The sequence below is a fragment of the Macrobrachium rosenbergii genome, chromosome 21, assembly GCF_040412425.1.
Source record: "Macrobrachium rosenbergii isolate ZJJX-2024 chromosome 21, ASM4041242v1, whole genome shotgun sequence".
In the NCBI taxonomy this organism is placed as follows: domain Eukaryota; kingdom Metazoa; phylum Arthropoda; class Malacostraca; order Decapoda; family Palaemonidae; genus Macrobrachium; species Macrobrachium rosenbergii.
In genome coordinates, this window is record NC_089761.1 from 58,886,773 (window position 1) to 58,908,969 (window position 22,197).

The 22,197-nt window shown below is 38.0% G+C and overlaps 1 protein-coding gene across 6 annotated transcripts in view; it reads left to right on the forward strand.

The window, feature by feature from the left end:
- LOC136850230 (E3 ubiquitin-protein ligase TTC3-like) overlaps nucleotides 1–22,197 on the forward strand; it is a 477,716-nt gene that overhangs the window by 362,926 nt on the left and 92,593 nt on the right. For all 6 annotated transcript variants that reach the window (XM_067123873.1, XM_067123870.1, XM_067123869.1 and 3 more), the window contains 2 exons: nucleotides 10,391–10,547; nucleotides 11,326–11,451. In XM_067123873.1, the coding sequence (XP_066979974.1) occupies nucleotides 10,391–10,547; nucleotides 11,326–11,451 (283 nt within the window). The remainder of the gene's footprint in view (nucleotides 1–10,390; nucleotides 10,548–11,325; nucleotides 11,452–22,197) is intronic.

Genomic DNA, 22,197 nt, shown 5'->3' on the forward strand with positions numbered 1-22,197 from the left:
AAGGATACTCAGAATGTGAGAGATGAATAGATAGGGAGAGTGGTTGATAGAAAGATAATCTCTCTCTCTCTCTCTCTCTCTCTCTCTCTCTCTCTCTCTCTCTCTCTCTCTCTCTCTCTCTCTCTCTCTCTCTCTCTCTCTTATTGGCTGGAAGGGTTAGAAGTACGATGTTTATGTTTTTAAGGGTAAAATGTTTAAGATGACTTTGAGATTATATTAATAATATCATGTCAAAGAATAATACAGTAATAGGATAATAGTTTAAAGTATACTTGATATAGGATGCTAGGTTAAGGTAAACATTTGGTATTTGAAATTTCAAGTTGGGCAGTTATAAACATTTTTAGAGGGGGGTGTTAACTATTCATGTATTTTAACTATTCACGGTGGGTTGTGGTACGTATCCCTGTGAATCCGGGCGGTTGACTGTACAGCACTCCAGTAGTTCTGAGCCATGCATCAATTCTTCTGTTATCATTTACTCACCTTACGTCATCCTCTGAGCGGACAATAACCTCTCCTTCTCCCTTTATCGCCTCGTATTCATCACCTTTTGACAATTGTTCCTATTTGTAATAGTGGCTCTTCCTCTTCCGCCGCTTATTTATTTAGAGTGAGCTAGCTTGGTGATAGAATGGCTCTCGCTTCTCGGGAATTGCCTCTTAAGTGTTGTGGAGATGGCTCCAGCTGTTGTCACGGTTCTGTGGTGACTTCAAGCAAGAACCCTCTACCTTTTCCACTCAGCTATGTCTCTCCCAGCCGTCTTGTGCTTACTACCAGTATTCCTCGATTTCATTGCTGACATTCCGTGGTATGTTGCCTTCTATGGTGTTTTTCACCTTATCATCATTGTCCGTAGATTGCTGTTTTCTTCCATCTCAGTTCTTCCTGTAGACTTCAGGGATTTCAACCCAGATTTGATTGAGTCTCCTTTAGTGTTTAAGAGTTACATAGCTTGCATTGTTCCGCTTTCACACCCTTTTACCGAAGATCAATCTGTTGACTGGCAGTCTTTTGTCTACTTATACCTTGGCTCATGTTAAAATGAGTAAGAAGTTATCACTGATTATGGTAAGGTGCGTTATCATGGAAGTAGAGCCTCCAGAAAAATGGATGAACAGTTAAAAGAGAAAGCTAGGAAACTCTTTAGTGTTGAATAGCTCTGCACCTTAATCTAAACGAGAGGCAATCTCGGAAGTATGTCCTTTAACCCTTTAACGCCGAAGCCCTATTTTCAAAAACGTCTCCCGTATGCCGGCGGCCTCCGAGAGGTAGCGCCAAAGCGGAAAAAAAGTTTTTTTCAAAAAATCACAGCACGCTTAGTTTTCAAGATTAAGAGTTCATTTTTGGCTCCTTTTTTTCTCATTGCCTAAAGTTTAGTATGCAATCATCAGAAATGAAAAAAATATCATTATCATATATAAATATTGGAATATATGACAGCGAAAAAAAAACTCGTATATAATTGTATACAAATCGCTGTAAGGAAAAAAACGGTTAAAGCTAATGAGTTAATTTTTTTAGTTGTATTGTACACTAAATTGCAATGATTGTGGTATATAACAGATTGTAAAATGATTAAAGCAACACAGAGAAAATATTATCACAAAATGATGCATGAATTAAATGAAACGAAGCGGACTTAAAAAGTTTTTTCAAAAATTCACCAAAAATCAAAATATTGTGCTAGAGACTTTCCAATTGTGCCAAAATGAAGGAAATTGATTGAATATTACTAGACTGTAAGTTTTTTAGCTTACAATTGCATTTTTGAACCATTTCGATCGAGTTAAAGTTGACCGAAGGTTGATTTTTTCTATTTATCGTTATTTCGATGTAAATATTAAAAACCTGTGAAGAGCTAAAGGAATGATTTATTTTTTGTTGTATTCTACATGAAATTGCACACATTTTGATGTATAACACTTTATGTAACGAATAATATGAAACGGCGAAAAAATTACGGCAAACTGACGCAAGAAATGACATGATTTTCAGTGGAGTCCGTCGTGAGCGAGAGGAAATTATTTTTTCAAAAATTCACCAAAAATCTAAATATTGTGCTAGAGACTTTCCGTTTGTTGCAAAATGAAGGTAAGTGATTGATTGTTACTCGAATGTAATAATTATGGCTTACGAATGCGTTTTCGATCATTTGGTCGAGTCAAAGTTGACCGAATGTTAAAATTTTGTCAGTTATCGTGATTTATATGAAAATATTAAAAACTGTGAAGAGCTAAAGGAATGATTTATTTTCTTTTGTATTCTACATGAAATTGCGCACATTTTGATGTATAACACTTTATGTAACGAATAATATGAAACGGCGAAAAAATTACGGCAAGCTGACGCAAGAAATGCCATGATTTTCAGCGGATTCCGCGCGCGCGGAGTGGAGGAAATTATTTTTATCGAAAATTCACCAAAATTCTAAATATTGTGCTAGAGACTTTCCGTTTGTTGCAAAATTAAGGTAAATGATTGATTGTTACTCAAATGTAATAATTATGGCTTACGGATGCGTTTTTCGATCATTTCGGTCGAGTCAGAGTTGACCGAATGTTAAAATTTTGTCAGTTATTGTGATTTCGGCGAAAATATTAAAATGCTGTGAAGAGCTAAAGGAATGATTTATTTTTTGTTGTATTCTACATGAAATTGCGCATATTTTGATGTATAACACTTTATGTAATTAATAATATGAAACGGCGAAAAAATTACGGCAAGCAGACGCAAGAAATGCCATGATTTTCAGCGGAGTCCGCGCGTGCGGAGCGAAGGAAATTTTTTTTTTCAAAAATTCTCCAAAAATCTAAATATTGTGCTAGAGACTTTCCGTTTGTTGCAGAATGAAGGTAAATGATTGATTGTTACTCGAATGTAATAATTATGGCTTACGGATGCGTTTTTCGATCATTTCGGTCGAGTCAAAGTTGACCGAATGTTAAAATTTTGTCAGTTATCGTGATTTCGGCGAAAATATTAAAAAACTGTGAAGAGCTAAAGGAATGATTTATTTTTTGTTGTATTCTACATGAAATTGCACACATTTTGATGTATAACACTTTATGTAACAAATAATATGAAACGGCGAAAAAATTACGGCAAGCAGACGCAAGAAATGCCATGATTTTCAGCGGAGTCCGCGCGTGCGGAGCGAAGGAAATTTTTTTTTTCAAAAATTCACCAAAATTCTAAATGTTGTGCTAGAGACTTTCCGTTGTTGCAAAATGAAGGTAAAGGATTGAATATCACCAGAATATGAGATTTTTTGCTTACAGTATGTATATATATATATATATATATATATATATATATATATATATATATATATATATATATATATATATATATATATATATATATATATATATATATATATATATATATATATATATATATATATATATATATATATATATATATATATATATATATATATATATATATATATATATATATATATATATATATATATATATATATATATATATATATATATATATATATATATATTATATATATATAATATATATATATATATATATATACATATATATTATATAATAAATATATATATATATATATATATATTGTTTTTTATATATATATATATATATATATAAAACATAACTAAAAGGAATGGTTATAAAAAACTTTGTTTTTGAAAAACTTTGTTTTTGCATAAAACAAAATAATATACAAAACAGCAATGAATACAGATATATAAAAACTTGTAATAAATATAAAACTAAAAATAAATTCAATGCAGAATACTCACTCGTAAATATAAAACTAAAAATAAATTCAATGCAGAATACTCACTCATAAATATAAAACTAAAAATAAAATCAACGCAGAATACTCACTCGTAATCCTGACTCTTCGTGCTGTTCTTGTTTTCTCCCTCCTCCATTGAAGAGTCTTGCATTTTTTTCCTCCCGACATGACGGGGCACAAGCGGAGGAGGGAGACGCGCGCCCTTACTGCTGGTGGGCCGCCCTCCGGTGTCGCTCGGGCAGGCACACTCCAGTAAATAACCGCATTGTGGTACTTGCGGTTACACTCCTCTAACCTGCAAAGTGCTACCTTGCAGGTGCGACACACGTACCGGCTCTCTCTCCTTTTGCCATTCATATGGCACACCCGTCACCGTTTCTGTTTGCCCCCTTCTATTAGCTCCAGTATGTGATCTCCTGGCTGCAGCCGACACACAGGGTCGGCTACCCGACGGGACACTGGAATTCGAGGGGCGGCGTCATCATGAAGGTCGGCGGCAGCAGGGGCGGCGTCGGCAGGATCAGGAATTCTGAGGTCGGGGTACCTAGTGACATCTGCCCTTTCCTCTCGGGGCAGAGCTGGAGCTCGGGGCAGGGGGGCGGCGTTGGAAGGCCACTCCTCCGGATCGAAGTTTATGAGGGCATTCCCAGCCACCTCAAGAAACTGGATGTGGGTCAACCTCCAAGCGTCCGAATTATACCCACAGTAAATGATGTAGGCATTCCGGAGGGCCAACTGAAGGAAGTATTTGAGGAGCTTCTGTGTCCACCTCCTGGTTCTCCTGGCGAAGGGATAATACTGGATGAGTTGATCAAAGAGATCAACTCCTCCCATTATGCCTGTTATAGTGTCCGATGACAGTAGGGCGCTGGACACGAAACTCCTCAAACGTAACTCGGCCCTGCCGGCGTGTCTTCTTCCGCTGGGTGATCTCTTCTTGGATGGGCTCATGACTCGTCGTAATCATGGGCACGACTCGGACCCCCTTCCAACAGATGACGAAGACATCTCCCTTCCGCCGCCACTCTGTCTCTTCTCTTGCAAGATGTTGCGGGTGGCTAGCAAACCTCTTAAGGACATTCGGGGCCCCACGCACCAACCGAAGGGTACCACTGACGTGCACACCTGCTTCATACAGTTCCTGGGCCAGGGATACCGAGTTATAATAATTATCCATAAACAGGTGGTATCCCTGGTTATGGAAACGATTCACAAGACAGAAGACGGTGTCACGCAGCGTGGAGAAGACCCCAGAATACACCAAGAAGTCCACGACGTATCCAGTGTTGGCTTCCGTAATAAAAAATAACTTTACACCATATTTCTTTGGCTTCTTGGGTTGTACACTTTTATACTTAGACGCCCTTTTGTATGGCATCATACCCTCATCCAAAGAAAGGTTCTTGAAGGAACCACGAGAGTCTGGCACCGTTCACGAATGAACTCCAACACTGGGCGGACTAAGATGAGGCGGTCGGGGTTATTCCGGGGTATAGCCCTTCGGTTGAAGGCATTGAAATACCTGTCCAACGCCGGGAAACTATCACGGGACATAATGCTGGCCACATTGGGCGTACTTAAAAAAAAATTCCGCCTCCAGTATTGCCTGACGTCAGCAGCAGGCATCATTCCAAAGAATGTGTGGAGCCCCAAAAAATGCGCCATGTCCGTGAGGTTGCAGCCCCGCCAGCGGTGCGACAACGTCGTCTGCAATTCCTCACGGCAGTACCAAGCGTAATCTACCGTCTCCGCAACCAGGAATTCAAGCAATTCCCGCATCAGGAAAAGCTGAATGAACCCCAGTGCCGTGAGAGGCACAGGGACGGTCAGTTAAGGTACTGCCGTGAATGGGTGCATGTTAGGTGGGGTGGGGTCCTCCAACCACCCCTCATCATTTTCAGACGAACGGCCTTCACCCGAGCTGCCGCAACGTTGCGACCTTCTACGGGTTTGCTCGCGCGCGCACGGGCACGTCTTCGCACTCCCACACTCCCAGCTGGGCCTGTCTCCTTCACTTTCGCCATCACTTTCGGTATCGTCCCCACCAGCCACAATCGGGACATCCTCCTCCTCCTCCATCTCACTTTCTCCCTCATAAACACTAAAACCACTAAATTCTAGTTCGCTTTGCTCCTGTGGATCCCGTACAGACATTGGGGGCAAATACTCGTCATCGCTGACATCAGGCGTGATGTCCTCATCGCTAGATGACCAACTACCACCGATATCAGGACTTCCCACCTGCTCTCGATCGAGCTCTGACAAGTACTCGTCTATGTCCTTCTGTTGGAGGCCTCCCAAATGTTTTCGGATGCCCCTCAGGACACCCCGATGCTTCCTAGGGGTCGTAAAAGGAACGGGATGTGGTCCTTGGTCGCCATAGGTCACATGTGGGCGAACAACACGCCACTGAGAAGCTGGGTCACTTTGGTTGCTGGGTCCTTCTCCAGCATCCCAGTCTAAAACTTGCCTCACACGCTCACTTCCGACAGGCAGTATGCACCTTTCACGGTCCTGACGCCTTTGTGACATCTCTGCAAACGTTCTGTTGCAGCACGAATACGCTAACACTCGCAAAAGTTCAACAAAACACGTCTGCGTCAAAATATCGCTCCCGCAAGGTGCTTCTCTGATGCGAGAAGGGGGAAATTCGCGCATGCGCGTCTGGGTGACGCTCAGAAACAAAACAACAGCTGGATCCGTGAACTCCCAGCATCCGCCTAGGCCCGGGATTTGAAATCTTCCGCAAACTAGGCCTATAATTATTTTTCCGCAAATATTTAAAAAAAGCATTTTCAGTGGACGTTTGCAACGTCCACTCGGCATTCGACAGACAATTTTGGACGACGTTTAAAACGTCCAACAGTCGTTTAAGGGTTAATGCTGGTTCTCAGAATGCTACCACATCTATTTCGCTTAGAGCTGGGTTAGGACTTAGATACGATATCAGTTTTGTACCCTCCTCTGTTCAACATGCAAGTTGCAAGTTCTTGGACCAAGGAACTGAAGACTCCACTGATTGGTAAGGTACTTTGGCCTAATTGTGAGGCGGAACTGCCTTTGAATTCAGTAGTTCGTTTTTAGCACAACCGCCCGAGTACTGTATAATGAAACTGCCAATGATGAGTTTAAAGATACTTTGTGTAGTGTACGAGGATACTGTAATGCAATACAATATCTTTGATACCTTAAAAAAGTGCTGCACAATAGGAATATGGTAAAATGAGTAAATACAATAGGAATATGGTAAAATGAATAAATACTGTACAGTAGTATAGTCATAACATGAATGTGATTCCTAAAAAACAGTAGAAATATGGTAAATACCATACAATAACATTGTCGTAATAGGGATGTGATTCCTAAAAACAATCAAGTTTATTCTTATCAGAATTAAATGTTCAAGTCAATAAGATAGTAGATAAACTAATTCTAATGAAATAATTATCTAAACTAACTTTATGACTATAGTTTTTGAACTTCATGCACATGATGAAAAAGGATACAGTATTTCTAAAAAGTCTTTGAAACCAGTGACAGTGACAAAAGTGGAAGTTTAAAAAACGTGTAATTGAATTATATTTGGAGTAAGTACTGTATATGATAATGTATGGTATAAAAAAAGGATATTATTTTGCATTGTATAATTTTTGCAGGAAGATGATTCCAAAATATTCAATGAGTTACATATTGGTGTCCTGCTCCCGTATGAGTGAAAGTTCTCAGAATAGATAAATAACCCTCATGCTTTGTGTTAACGTTCTCAGCATAAATCTGACCCACTCTCAGGAGTGAAAAAGGCATTTTGGTGGAAGTTTCTTTGTGTTTATGAAAATTAAAGTCATTTGGTAAAATTACCACATTTTCATTCGTAGCCAATCTAATTTTTCAAGTATTTGAATATGGTGGTTGTGTTTCAGAGCACCTCCAAAGGTGACCTTTGTGGCAAAATGTATTTTCTTACTTCATCCCCTTTTGGTTTTTAGTTGAACCTCAGACCTATAGGTAGTAGTTCAGGATATTTTGTATCAATGACTGTACCACCATAACTTGACAGTCTGGCTCAAATCTGTCACTCTGTTAAGATATAGAAGGTTACCACACCTTTTTGCTCAGTTTGTTAAACAGTATATGGTTAAAAGTGATGCTGCTATCCATGAAAAACCAAGGTTTTTAACTCAGTGATGGGATGAGTGTAACATTATTGAACTTTGTATGCGTTCCCAAGGATGCAAGAGATATCAGAAGATAAACTGAATTTTAGTTTTGTTAAGTTAGAGATTGTTTTGAATTCCGTTAATAAGAGACTATTACTGTTAGAATATTTTTGTCTCCTTTTATCAAATCCTCAAAGTTTTTCAAGTTCCTTGTTAGCAAAGATGGGTATCATTGGCATATATATATATATATATATATATATATATATATATATATATATATATATATATATATATATATATATATATATATATATATTGATTGAGCTAGATCATTTATGTAGATCAGGAACAGCAGTGGACCCACGATTGACCTTCTGGTGCTTAACAAAATGTATCATCTTTGTAAAGGATAAGACTGAGCCAGTGTGAACAGATGGTATGCAGTTTTTTATGTAGTTTTCAAACCAAAAAAGTGCACATTTTAATTTAGCTAATTTTTTAGATTAAAATTTTATGATCAATGTTTTTTCAGTTTTTTTTATATTTTGTTGGCAGACCTAGGTAGTGCAGTTTCCGTTGAAAGGTTTAGGTCTAAAACATGTTCATTTTTCAGTAAATGGTTTAATTCAAGGATAGTCATTACCTGAATGGCTATTTTCTGAAGTACTTTAGAGTTTGCAAACAAAATAGAGATGAATCTGTAATTTTCAACATTTGCAGTATTTCCACTCTTGTAAAGGAACTAAGTAAAGATATTTCCAGGGTCAGGGTAATTGCCTATAATATCCATAACAATTTAGGTTTTATCTGAATGTTGAAAATTGTCATGGGCAGCCCTTAAAAAAAAATGGATTCCCATCATATCCGTAAGAATTTTTTAGGTTTTAAATACTTTATAACAAGAATCAATTTTTGTATCAAGTGGCTGAAGTGAGAATTTATATCTGGTTAATAATGATGGAAAAGGCTTTTTGGTAGTGGAGCCGATTGGTTTTGAGGATATTTTCATGTGATCTATCAAACATGTTCTTTATTAGCAAAATATCGATTAAAAATGTCAGCTTTCCTCTGAGCATAGATGTTTTTTATTTCTTTTGTTTGGATGCATTGTTTTTGGGATGACATTCCATGGTATCCTCATGTTACCTTTACATGTAGAGTATTTTTCTCTGAAATTGTTTTTTTTTATTATTCTAGACACTTTATCTTGATGATATGCTTTTTACTCTATAATTTATTTTCAGTATTTGGGTCATGTCTTTTGAATGTAAATTCTTATAGTAACTTGTTTCCAACTTGATTGCATCCTTGATTCCAATGTTGATCCAAAGGGCAGGGGGGTGTTTAATTACTTTTGCAACAAGAGCAAAATTTTTCAACAGTTGGAGAGTGCTTTTCTCTTCTGATGTTACTATTTGCAGTCAGAAGTACAAGATCACCCACAGAGCATGGCAAGGCATCATAATGTGTAATGAAAAGATCTAAAAAAGAGTTAAAGAAAATTGGATTGTACCATAAATTTTAATTATTTGAATTTTTAGCATGGATGGAATTTTATTTTGCATAGAAAATCATACTTGCTGTAAAGCAGTGAATAATTGAAAGTGCCAAGTGCTTGATTTTACAGCTTTAACTTCATATTTCATTCAGTCAGTCTTTCATCAGTACTGCACAAATAAGTAGGTAGTAATAACACACAATTAACTGACTGGAAGACTTATATATATTCCATCTTAGGGAGTAGATACTGTGGTTGTTGAACTTAAGATGGTCGTGTTGGTTGCAAGTGTTGTAATGGTGCTGTCAACAGTGACATGTCATGAGCTGGTAATGCTTTTATGTTTTCTTCCTTTCTCTTTATGATGGAGAGGGAGGGGTGTATGGTCAGAAGGGCTGTATTTTGAAAATGAAAAAGTAAAAATGCTGCATCGTCTTACAATGATTTTTTGAATGAAGTTTTATGATAAAAAACTAAATGAATTGTGATCAAACCTAATAAGGGGGAACATACGTTTGACAATTGTGCAATAGTACTTGTAAAAAAATGTCATTGTAGTATTTTTTCACAAAACGTAAAAAAAATTTCATTGCATGGTTATGAAAATTATGGCAGTAAAAAGATGCCTGATTTCTCAAATGAACTGTATTAGTTTCCCTAGTATTGCAATGGGACATTGGGTATGAAAGTCAATTGGCTCTTGTATCCATGATTTTCCAATGGAAGTATGAATAGGGAAACCAATATCATTGTTATTTTGGAGAACCTTTTGAAGAAAATTTACTGTATGATGCATTATGTGAAATATGTCAAAAAATTTCAGTGCACGGCATTTATTTATATATTCATGAAAAATTATACTGATGCTTCCCTGTAGTAGATAAAACTAGTTGAAATTTAAATTTTATTTCCTAAAAATTTTTCACATGATTATTTTGCACATTCTGCTCAGGACTATTGACCGACTTACTGAAGAGGTAGTACGCTTGAGGCAGCTACTGCAGTATGCGTCAGAAGATTCTATTCCAGATCATGCTACCATTTCAAGGTCCATCATTGCATGGGATGAGAGTATTAAAAGCCTACGAGAATGTAAAGCACTATTTTTGGTAAGTAGGTATTGTATCTTTTTGGGAATTTTTTGGTACAATATGATAAATCCTCTTTAGTCCTATTTTGTTTAGGGTTTGTGAGTGTTATGACAAGAATTGAGAGTTTTAATTGTTCTTGTTTTTGTGGCAGAATATATGGTGAATCATGACAGATGTAGGGTATGAGACATTCTTTACATACAAAGATCAGGTTATGCTGAAAATGAGGACTCTTAACTTCTTGACATTTGATTTTTAAGCTAGAACATAAGCTACTGTCTGCAACTGTATTTAGATGAAAACAACTAGAAGTAACCCAGCTTTTGGGAGTTGCCTTGCACCATTTATTCATATTGATTTTTGAATCGTATTTTCTTTATTTTTTACAATATTTATATTCCTACAGTATACTAAAAGGGATGAATCGACTAGGAAGCATTTTACCTTGAATATTATTGTTGCGCTGAAATTGTTTTTTTTTTTTTTTTTTTTTTTTAGCTTGCAAGGTTTATGGTGTCTTGCAGTAGTAAAAATAAAAATGTTCTTATTGGGATAAAGGCATTTTAAATATAGTACTGTAGTTGTGTAATGTCAAGATTAACAAGTCTTAGGCAAAGTATAGCGAGTACAAATGTCATGTTTAGCCTGCTGTGTGATTGTAGAATACTAAAATGTGGCTGCGGTCAAAAATATCTAGGAAATTGTTGTTAGTTATTGGCTTGCGTTTTGGAAGCCATCCAGTAAAGTTGTGCTTGGACAGAAATGGACTATTTTTATGTTGCTTTACTTTTTGCAGGAGGAGGCAAAGCGACTTCTAAACATGGTGAACCAAGGACGCCCACTTAATGCTCTGCCACCAGGAGATTTAAGTGTTCCTGCTATACCAGAAATGAACACAGCTCGACTTCTTAGCATTGTTCCTGTGAGTATAGTGAAGTTTTTGTAAATTTGTTTCCATGATTGGTTGTGTAAAAATGATAACATCTGTTATTCTTCAGGTTGAATGACAAGATGCAGTAAACTCGGAATGTTTGTAAAATGTTAGGAGACTTGCACTGTATAATATATTTTATTCTATTTTCCGGAATTTATGCATATTGAAACAGTTTATACATACCAAAGGATTTATTTGAAATAAATTTTTCCAATACAAGGTACTATTCTGGAGGGGGTTATTGCTGTCAAGTGCACCTCAATGTGGTGCAATGTAGGCATTACTAAAGGCTCTTTGCGGCATCAATTCAGCTCCTAGCTGCAACGCCTTTCATTCCTTTATATTTTACCTCTGTTCATATTGTCTTTCTTTCATTTTAACCCTTTAACACTGACTGGACGTATTTTACGTTGACAAAAATTGTCTGTCGGGTGCCAAGTGGACGTAAAATAAGTTAACTACAAAAAGTTTTTTTTTAAATATTCGTGGAAAAATACTTATAGGCCTCGTTTGCAAAAAATTTTAAATCGCGCCTTGAGGGATGCTGGGAGTTCACGGATCACGCTGTTGTTTTGTTTACAAGCATGACCCAGCTGCGCATGCGCGAATTTCTTTCTTATCCCAAAAGAAAGCATCACCTACCTCTGCTGAAAATCTCAGGAATTCTTTAGTCACTTTGTTGTAATTTTTGCACCATTTTCTATTAGCCTTTACATAAAGTTTTATGTATGAAAATGTGCGCAATTTCATGTAGAATACAACAAAAAATAACTCATGGTTGTAGCTTTTATCAATTTTGACATTTTCATATAAATCACGATAAATGCCAAAACTTCAACCTATGGTCAACTTTGACTCAACCAAAATGGTTGAAAAATGCAATTTTAAGCTAGAACTCTTACATTCTAGTAATATTCAATCATTTACCTTCATTTTGCAACAAACGAGAAGTCTCTACCACAATATTTCGATTTATGGTAAATTTTTGAAAAATTTTTCCTTACGTCTGCGCGCTATAACTCTGCTGAAAATCTCGGAAATTCTTTAGTCACTTTGTCGTAATTTTTGCACTGTTTTCTATTAGCCTTTACATAATGTTTTATATGTGAAAATGTGCACAATTTCATGTAGAATACAACAAAAAATAACTCATGGTTGTAGCTTTTATCAATTTTGACATATTTTCATATAAAACACGATAAATGCCAAAATTTCAACCTTTGGTCAACTTTGACTCAACCAAAATGGTCGAAAAATGCAATTTAAGCTAAACTCATACATTCTACTAATATTCAATCATTTACCTTCATTTTGCAACAAACGAGAAGTCTCTGGCACAATATTTCGATTTATGGTGAATTTTTGAAAAAAAATTTTTCCTTACATCCGTGCTAACTCTGCTGAAAATTTTGTAAGAGCCTGACGCCGTCTCTTCCAAACCCGTGCGTGTTCGTGTGTTTGTCGTCCATCGGAGTGGACAAGACAACAAGAGCTTCTCGTTTTCTTTCTCTAAAGGAACGCGATTTCAACCATACAATATTTCTCCCTAACCATTGTTGTCTTGATGTATGTACAATCACCACTACTTGCATTGCTATGCAAGCATTCTAATCATGTACTCATAATGTTCCAACGAATCTTCTGTATCAAACTGTGTGTATGTTTCTGTTTGTGAAGACGCCAAACGTCTTGCCACTCCGATGGACGACGAACACTCGTGTTTTGAAGAGATGGCGTCAGGCTCTTACAGTCTCAGAAATTCTTTAGTCACTTTGTTGTAATTTTTGCACAGTTTTCTACTAGCCGTTACATAAAGTTTTATATATGAAAATGTGTGCAATTTCATGTAGAATACAACAAAAAATAATTCATGGTTGTAGCTTTTATCAATTTTGACATATTTTCATATAAATCACGGTAAGTGCCAAAATTTCAACCTTCGGTCAACTTTGACTCGACCGAAATGGTTGAGAAATGCAATTGTAAGCTAAAACTCTTACATTCTAGTAATATTCAATCATTTACCTTCATTTTGCAACAAACGAGAAGTCTCTAACACAATATTTCGATTTATGGTGAATTTTAAAAAAAAACTTTCCTTACGTCCGCGCGCTCTAACTCTGCTGAAAATCTCAGAATTTTAGTCACTTTGGTGTAATTTTTGCACCATTTTATATTAGCCATTACATAAAGTTTTATATATGAAAATGTTTGCAATTTCATGTAGAATACAACAAAAAATAACTCATGGTTGTTGCTCTTATCATTTTTGAAATATTTCCATATAAATCACGATAAGTGCCGAAATTTCGTCCTTTGGTCAACGTTTACTCGACCGAAATGGTCGAAAAATGTAATTGTAAGCTAAAACTCTTACATTCTAGTAATGTTCAATCATTTACCTTCATTTTGCAACAAACAGGAAGTCTCTAGCACAATATTTCAATTTATGGTGAATTTTTGAAAACTTTTTTTTACGTCCTCGCATGATGAATTCATGCATCATTTTGTGATAGTATTTTCTCTGTGTTGCTTTGATTGTTTTACAATTTGTTATATACCAAAAACATTGCAATTTAGTGTAAAATACAACGAAAAAAAATAACTTGTTTTGCTCACAGCGCGATTTGTATACAATTATATATGAAATTTTTTTTTTGAATGTCATATATTCCAATATTTATATATGATAGTGATACTTTTTTAATTTCTGATGGTTGCATACTAAACTTCAGGCAATGAGAAAAAAAGGAGCCAAAAATGAACTCTTAATCTTGAAAACTAAGCGTGCTGTGATTTTTTAAAAGAAACTTTCTTTTCTCTTCGGCACTAACTCCCAAACCCCGCCGGCATACGGCAGACACTTTTGTAAATAGAGGCTCGGCGTTTAAGGGTTAATAATTACTTAATAGTGCAACTGTGAGGGTTTCCTCCTGGTACAACATTAAAGTCTTTTTATTCCAGATTCCTCTTTCAGCACTGAATGACCTCCTAGGTCCCAATGCTTGGCCTCCTTTTGCCTAAGTTTTTCCGTTCCATTCTAATACAAGCTACTACTTTAACATGGCTTATTCTTGTCTAGCGGATGAATCCCAGACACATCATTCCAGTAGTAGAAGAAGAAATGATAAGGTGACTTGGTTTTGTTGTATGCACAAGCAACCATCTGAGTCCTGAACATTAACCACATCTATCATTGTGTAGCCTGATTAATTGCCAACAGATTGTTAGGTCTAGGGATGGTATTTGGTTAGCAGCATGTTTACATTAAAAATAAATTATTTTATTTTTTAGTACAGTAATGGTATTTGTTTCTTCACATACCCTTTATTTTAAACCCTTAAGGGACATGCTAAATATATATCAAGCAAACCCCAGACCAGGCAAACTTTAAGGTTGGCCAGTTTAAGAAAAAACACATCAGTGGAAAGAAGAAGATATGCAAATGTACATGGTGTAAGAATAGAAATTTTTCCCTACCTTCCTCAGGAAGTTGAAAGTGACTATTTACAACCCTGTGTGGGGCCTCTTTTACAAGACACTCGTAAAAATATGTTACATTTACCAAGTTATACATGTTTCTTCTAATTTATTTTATTTTATTTTGTAAAATTATAATTACAGCTCACACAGTATCATAACAGATAAGAACTAAAATTATTAATAAATTCTGAATATGTTTGTTGTAAAATATTCATGAGACTTACTGAGATGGGAAGGTGCAATATATTTTTGTGAGGTATACAGTTTTTTTCTAATATTTCTTTGTATTTTCTTTGCAAAATCACAAGTATTGCTGACATACTATCATAAAAGATAAGAACTAAAACCAACAGCAATCCTGGGGTATATATTTGCGCAAATAAATAAAAAAGACGTCCTGGAGCGGCAGAGAGGCAGTACATTCCCAACTGAAATCTCAAGGCATACTGATCAATGTCTCTCTTGTGCTGAGGTGAATAGTTTCCATAAGTCATTTATGGCCCATTGAAGTGCCATGAACATTTTTCCTGCTAAATTCATCCAAACTGAATGGCGCATAATATTAATACCCATATAAAGATTCCTGTCCATCACCCAAAACCTGTTATAGATACTCATATTAGGATTCCCATCCATTAAGGGTTAAGACGCCCTATGAGCTGCTGATGCTCTGATAAGGTCGAAGAGGGCCAGAAAAGAAAAAGGGTGGAACCAGGGTTCAAAATTTGGATGGGAAACCTATTTGAAAATTGGAGGGAAGTAAAAATAAATGTAAGTACCAAAACATTATGTGTACTAACATCAAGAAAAATTTGTAATATAAGAGGAAGAAATCTGAGTCTGTCTGCATAGCAAGTTTTATAGCAACAACTAAGAAGACATGGAAGGGAAAGTTTTGAATGGGAAGCTGATTTTGATGTAATTACCAGGCCAAAAGAATTTAAAGTTACACTTGCAGTCTCTAAGGGGGGGAAAAAAGGCAATCATGCTTGTGTGGTGTTGGCCAAAAGTTGAGTAAACCCTGAGATTGCAAACCTGGCATGGATAGTGAAACAGTCCAAGGTGACATCATGTAAAACAAACAGTAAAATATCCGAGCCAAAAGGAGAAGTCTTTCTAATTTACCGGAGTTGTTAAAGAAGAGGAACAGACTGCAGATGTCTCTATTAAGGGTAGGGTGATGATGAAACATATTGATTGTGACCTGATCAGAGAAGAAAATTTCAACTCCTTGCTAGAGAAATAAAAACCAAATGACAAGAGGTCTGTGGAATCACTTTGTTACTTGAAGTTAGAAGGATCTCCTGGTGAAACAGGTATGAAGCATACAGTACAATATATTTAGATTGGAAAAAAGTGAACGATTGAATTAATAATGCAACTGTGTCCTTGAGGTGAGTTATAAAGGCATTACTAAGGGTGGAGAAGACCCAGCTTGTCTAAGGAGAAAAGCCACTTCCCTGTCGTGACAGCTTATTTAAGGATCTCTTGCATGTAGTTGCTTTGTACCTAAAGAACTTTTGGAGCTTGAAATAGTTTGCATGTGAGCTTCTTCCCCATTAGAAAAGCTCTTGAGAGCAAGAAATTGGTGGCTCTTTCTCTGAGTATAAACAACTCCACTACAAATGTTAAACCAACTTTTGTCTTTGTTCTCAGACTTCATTGGTAATGGAGGTGCAAGAATCTGGCAATAGGTATGAACAAAGCACGGGTGCCCTTATGTGTTCTCGCAGGAACACAATGCTATGCAACGTTTGCAAGATTGAACAAAGTTCTGTGCATTTGGCAAAGCACACACCAGTTCTTTTCTCTCCACTGTAAGTCTTCACAGTGAATTAGATAGGCACTGGAGTTGGCAGGGGAATTTAGCAATTTTTGCCACACCCAACATCACGACCAAAGGAGAAGTTAATCTCAACATTACCTAAAGTAAGGATCTTTTACATTTGGAAGTGTGTTGCCACACTTGATACAATGATACACAGCAAAAGAACCCAACAGTAAGTTCTGTCTCTTCATCCTTAGTCTTAGTAACAGAAATAATATTATTGCCAGTTAGGTTTTGGGAATCACGTTTGCTGTTCAGTGACAAACCTTCATGATAGAGGTTTAGGAGGGGGCAAGAACAAAATGCTCCTCCTGACAATCCCTCCACCAGTAGTGATTTGTCATCTGGAGTCTTGTTCCCTCAATGAAGGACCACTTGCTGTGATGAGGGGGGCCTTTTGAACACTTGGAATCAAGTCCCATGTTTTGAGTTCAAGAATCCTGTCCATTGTTTTCTTTATTTGATCATTTTGGATTAATAGTGTGGATTTTTTCTCTTCCAGTAAATTTTCTGTCTTGACAAATGGGAAAAAGTATTATGGCTGGGACTGGGGTTATTTTTTAAGTTAATAGTTGGAATTTCAATGGGGTGTCCACTGTCCTATAATGTTTGGACCTGAGGGGTATTAATATGGCTTGTCATACTGACACCTTGAGGGTGGAACAACCGCAGTGGTCAGCCCTTGAATTGCAGGGTTCAGTTGATGTTTGGGTTATAACTATTGGCATTCTATATGTTTTGCCTACCAGTAAAGAGTGAGGATGATTATATTTGTGCAATAATCTCAGTCCCAACAAGTGAGTTAGGCCCACAATTTGTGGAGTCTAATTGTGTTTGCGGTATCCCATTTTGTGGTAGGGTAAGGTGGAAATTTGGGAGTCAATTCCTACTGGTGTCATTCTGGAGAAATGCTTCTCCATGGGCCTTTAGATAAATTGACACTGGCCACTACCCAGGGTGAGGCTAAGGACAAATTAGCAAAGACTTCTCCCTCTCTCCCATCTGGTTCCAGTATTCAAACAGAACCATACGATTAAAAAAAATTACAATTGCAAGAAAAATGTAAATACAAAACAATATCTGAACCTGAAATTAAATGACAGTGATGTAGATGTCTTTGAGGTTAACAGATGTAATCAAATGTGTTGCCAGAGAACTATAAATCTGTTTGCATTACCAGCAAACAACAAACTTAGTTTTATGCTTGTCCCAGCCACCAGACTGCATTACCAGCAAACAGCAAACTCAGTTTTGTGCTAGTCCCAGCCCCCAGACCCTGCAGCCTAGAGATTAGACATCATATCCTGGTTAAGTTTTAAGCATTAACACCAAGAGGAACCTCATTATTTCACTTTGACCCCAGCTAGACTGGTTCACTGGTCTTAGGACCTGGTTAGTAACAAGCCCAGTGTTGGCTGTTCTGAAGTAAACTTGAAACTGCCCCACTATGGCAAGTTCCACAAATGGTTGGAATCTTCCATCTCCACATGTGGAGGTTACCAGTAAAACACTCGAGAGGCATTTTGGACCTTGCAGCAGCTGCAATTGCAACACTTCAGGACCTCAGTGGCAAACCTTTATTAGGGGATGTAGGCCAAGTTTGTTAGTGGTGTGATGCTAAGAATATTCCTGCACTCACTATCTCTATTCATGGATTGTTTTTTCATCATTCTCTGTTTTAGACAGATTTATCTATCTGTGATTAAAGGATACTTTGCAGCTCTTGTGTGTGTGTTTATCCATCACAATTTGAACTTTGAGTACCAGCAGGGACATTTCAGACTTTGATTAGTCATTGTGATCAGTCTGTTCTTAGGACTTCTATGAAACCCCATAGCTGGGATTTAGCCCTGGTTTTGAGGAGCTTGGTTTGGCCTTCTTATGAATCTCAACTGGTCTCTTCAAATTGTTGCAGTGAGCCGCCTTATGAATCTCAACTGGTCTCTTCAAATTGTTGCAGTGAGCTAATTTATTGCTTAGGAATATGACCCTGTTGAAGAACCAGTCATTTGTTGGCCTCCTCTTTGTTCCACTCACCCTACATTTTGTTGTGAAAGCACAGTCCTCCAGTGCATCTTGACTGGGAGCGATGCGACTTTTAGTTTTCTTGCTTTGCTTGTGACTACTCACAGTGAGGACTTTCCTCCTTGTCCTATCAAGGCAGTTAGAGTTTTATCAGCAGCAGATGCAGGAATTCCACTTTTTGTCACACTAGTAACAGGAACAACTACTTCTGAGAATATTTATCTGCCTCCTTCAGATAGTCATGAGAGCTTACTCTATTGTTTCCAATTTTGATTTATCACAAAGGTGAAAGCATGTAAGGGTGTACTTTGTATTCAGCCTCTTGCCCTTTCTTTGTCCCTGTTCCTAAAGCATATGTTGAAGTGTGCTGCATTTTTTTTTGTACTGAAACAGGAAGATGCCAATCTGCCCACTAAATTCTGTTTTAGATGTATAACTTATAAACATTTGATTTCTTTCTTGTTAAAACCAATTGTTGTGGATCATTTGTTACCAATGGGGAAACATGATCACCTTCATCTCTTATGATTTGTGGCCATTTAGGGAGCCCAGCTTCATTATAATGTGGCGGAATTTAAAAAAACACAAAAACAGTACACAACACAGATACACAGAACATATAACCACATACAATACTCACTCTGATCCTCGGTTGCTGGGAGATGGATGAAGGTGTCCACGGTCGCCAACACAGTAGACAAAATTACACAAACAAAACCGAAAAACAGACTTTCAACCAAAAAAAAAAAAAACGAGCAAAAAGGAAGAGACACATGCACAGACAACAATGACATCCAACAGAAAACACACGACTCACGAAACATACAATAATCCACCATCAATGTCCGCCTTGCACAGAACTCAGCTCAAGACTCACTCAAAACCGAAAAAAAACTCCCTCAACATTTGCACAGACAGACACCACCGTAAACAAACTCGAACTAAAGACCCTCATCCCTCTTCCAACAACCGAAACACTCATTAACGACAACTACTCTCTCTCTCTCTCTCTCTCTCTCTCTCTCTCTCTCTCTCTCTCTCTCTCTCTCTCTCTCTCTCTCTCTCTCTCTCTCTCTCAAAACTTACGTTATTTTACAAAAGTATCTCAACGGCAAACTAAAATTCTCTCTCTCTCTCTCTCTCTCTCTCTCTCTCTCTCTCTCTCTCTCTCTCTCTCTCTCTCTCTCTCTCTCTCTCTCTCTCTCTCTCTCAGAACGTTGGGAAATGCTACACAAAAACTCATTCATCCCTCCACATCATACCCAATGTTGTTGGGAAATGGTCATATACTTATGCCTGCTGTTTGCCTGATACACAAATGTTTTAAATTCTCATAAATTTTCTATTGGCCTTCCTTTTAAATGTTTATTAAGGTCATGATTAATGGGCTTGTGATGTGACACTGATTTTTCATACTAACAAATTGATTGTGGAGTGAGTGCCCTCCTCCCAGCCTCACACTCTGGCTCCTCCCATCCTCACACTTGGGTATAGGCCCTATGGCACACAGAAGATGAGAATGAGCCAGTTGTCATATATAGTAGAGGCCTCTAAAATCTTAACTGTGGAAGTTTGTGTTGCTGGAGATTCTTGTTCATGGAAATACAGCAGTAGATGATTATTAGGTTTGTATGAAACATTTTCATATAGTAAAATACATTAGTTTATATAAGTGACTTACCATGCAATTACATAGCTACCAGCTTCCTCCATGGCAGACCAAAAATTCAAATTTTGCGGTGGCGCTACCATCGCTAGTGTAGGTGACAGGCCCTACTCACTATTGGGACTGACAAGTACAACTCAGCAGGAAACATCAATTTGTTTTCTGCCGGTTTCCGATCAATATCGGTGGATTTTGGGCAATGCCTTTTGTCATTTGTTGGATTGGTTTCCAGTTATTGGTGACATACTCAGAATTTGTGGGGCCTTTTTTGCAATTAGTGAACTGTTAGTTTTGATTAGCATTTTTCACTATTTGTCATGTCAGCTCTAGTTCCTCTAGTGTTTGGATTCGGCCAACAAAGGGTTACTAGGTTCAGTAAAATAACGTATGATTCTCATACTAAATGCATTAAATGTAGGGGCAGGATTGTAATGGGGAGATTATGTGTCCAGATTGTCAGGATTGGGATGAACATCAGTGGAAACTTTTTAGGTCTCATTCTGATAAACTTGATAGAGATAGGAAGAGGAAGGTGACTTAAAGTGGAGCATAGAGTTAGCTTAGAGGCTACTCCTTTGCCTTCAGTGGCTGAGGGTAGCGCTGTTTCTCCTCCACTTATCCCTTCTTCTTCTCCCATCCTGAGCCCTCCTACTGCTTTACCTTGAACTCCTTTACCAAGTTCCCATGCTTCTGATCTCAACACCATTGCCAGTCTCGAATCTAGGTTTGATAAGAAGTTTGAGTTCCTGGCCAATACGGTCATGGAATTAGCTTTATCTTTTAAGGCTTTTGTAGATAAAGCTTCTGTCCCAGGTGTTTGTGCTCCCAGCGTGAGTGTTCCCAATGCTAGTGCAGTGCAGAGTGAGTGTGTTGTGATTTGTGAGGAGGTGGCTGTCCGTCCTACCAGTGCTCCTAGATGAAGTTCCCTGTCCCGCTTCCCCGCACCCAGGAGAAGACATACCGGAGGTCGAAGGGAGACTGGTAGGGTTTGCCCACGGGCAGTTGTCCCCTCCGTTGAGCCTGTTGCACATTCCCAGGTGTCGACCGAGCACCACTGGAAAGGTGTCTATTTTAGTGCGCATCGTATGTCGGACTCAGGTTCTTTAGATGGAAGGCGTTGTCAGTGTCGGTCTTCAGTCTCTCACCCTTTGAAGAGGCATTCTGCTGCTGTGGACAGCTCTCCTTCTCCTGTTAAGAGGCTTGAGGAAGTCAGTACTGTATGAGTCCTCAACCCTCACGCAGTTTCGCTGATCTGTCCCTGCTGTCAGCACAGATTCGGCAGTCAGCTTAGGACAGTCTGGAGTCTCTTGGTTCTGGAGATTGCCAGGTCTTGCCTCCTAAGCGCTCTCATCATAAGCGCTCACCTCCTCAGCCCAAGCACTCCTGTGTTTCTGAGCGCCTGCCTTCTCCCGAGGGCTAGGCACCAGCTGCTCAGTCTCAGTCACCTGCGCCTTCTCGTTTGGCGCCAACTTTGGACAGTTTGACTCCTCCATCTTCTAAGCGCCCATCACCATTGCCTCCTCGCCCTCTTTCGTCTCCTCAAGAGGATTCGTCTTTGGCCCCAATTAAGTGCTAACTAGATGATTTAATGAGCTTCTTGAAGAAGAAGACTGTGCCTAAGTCAGAGGAGTCTGGCTTGTCTCCAATTTCATCAGAGGAGGAAGAAGCTGACCATGATTCGGCACCTTCTTCAGCTTATTTGAGTCTCCTCAGGTTCCTTTTGTTGAACTTC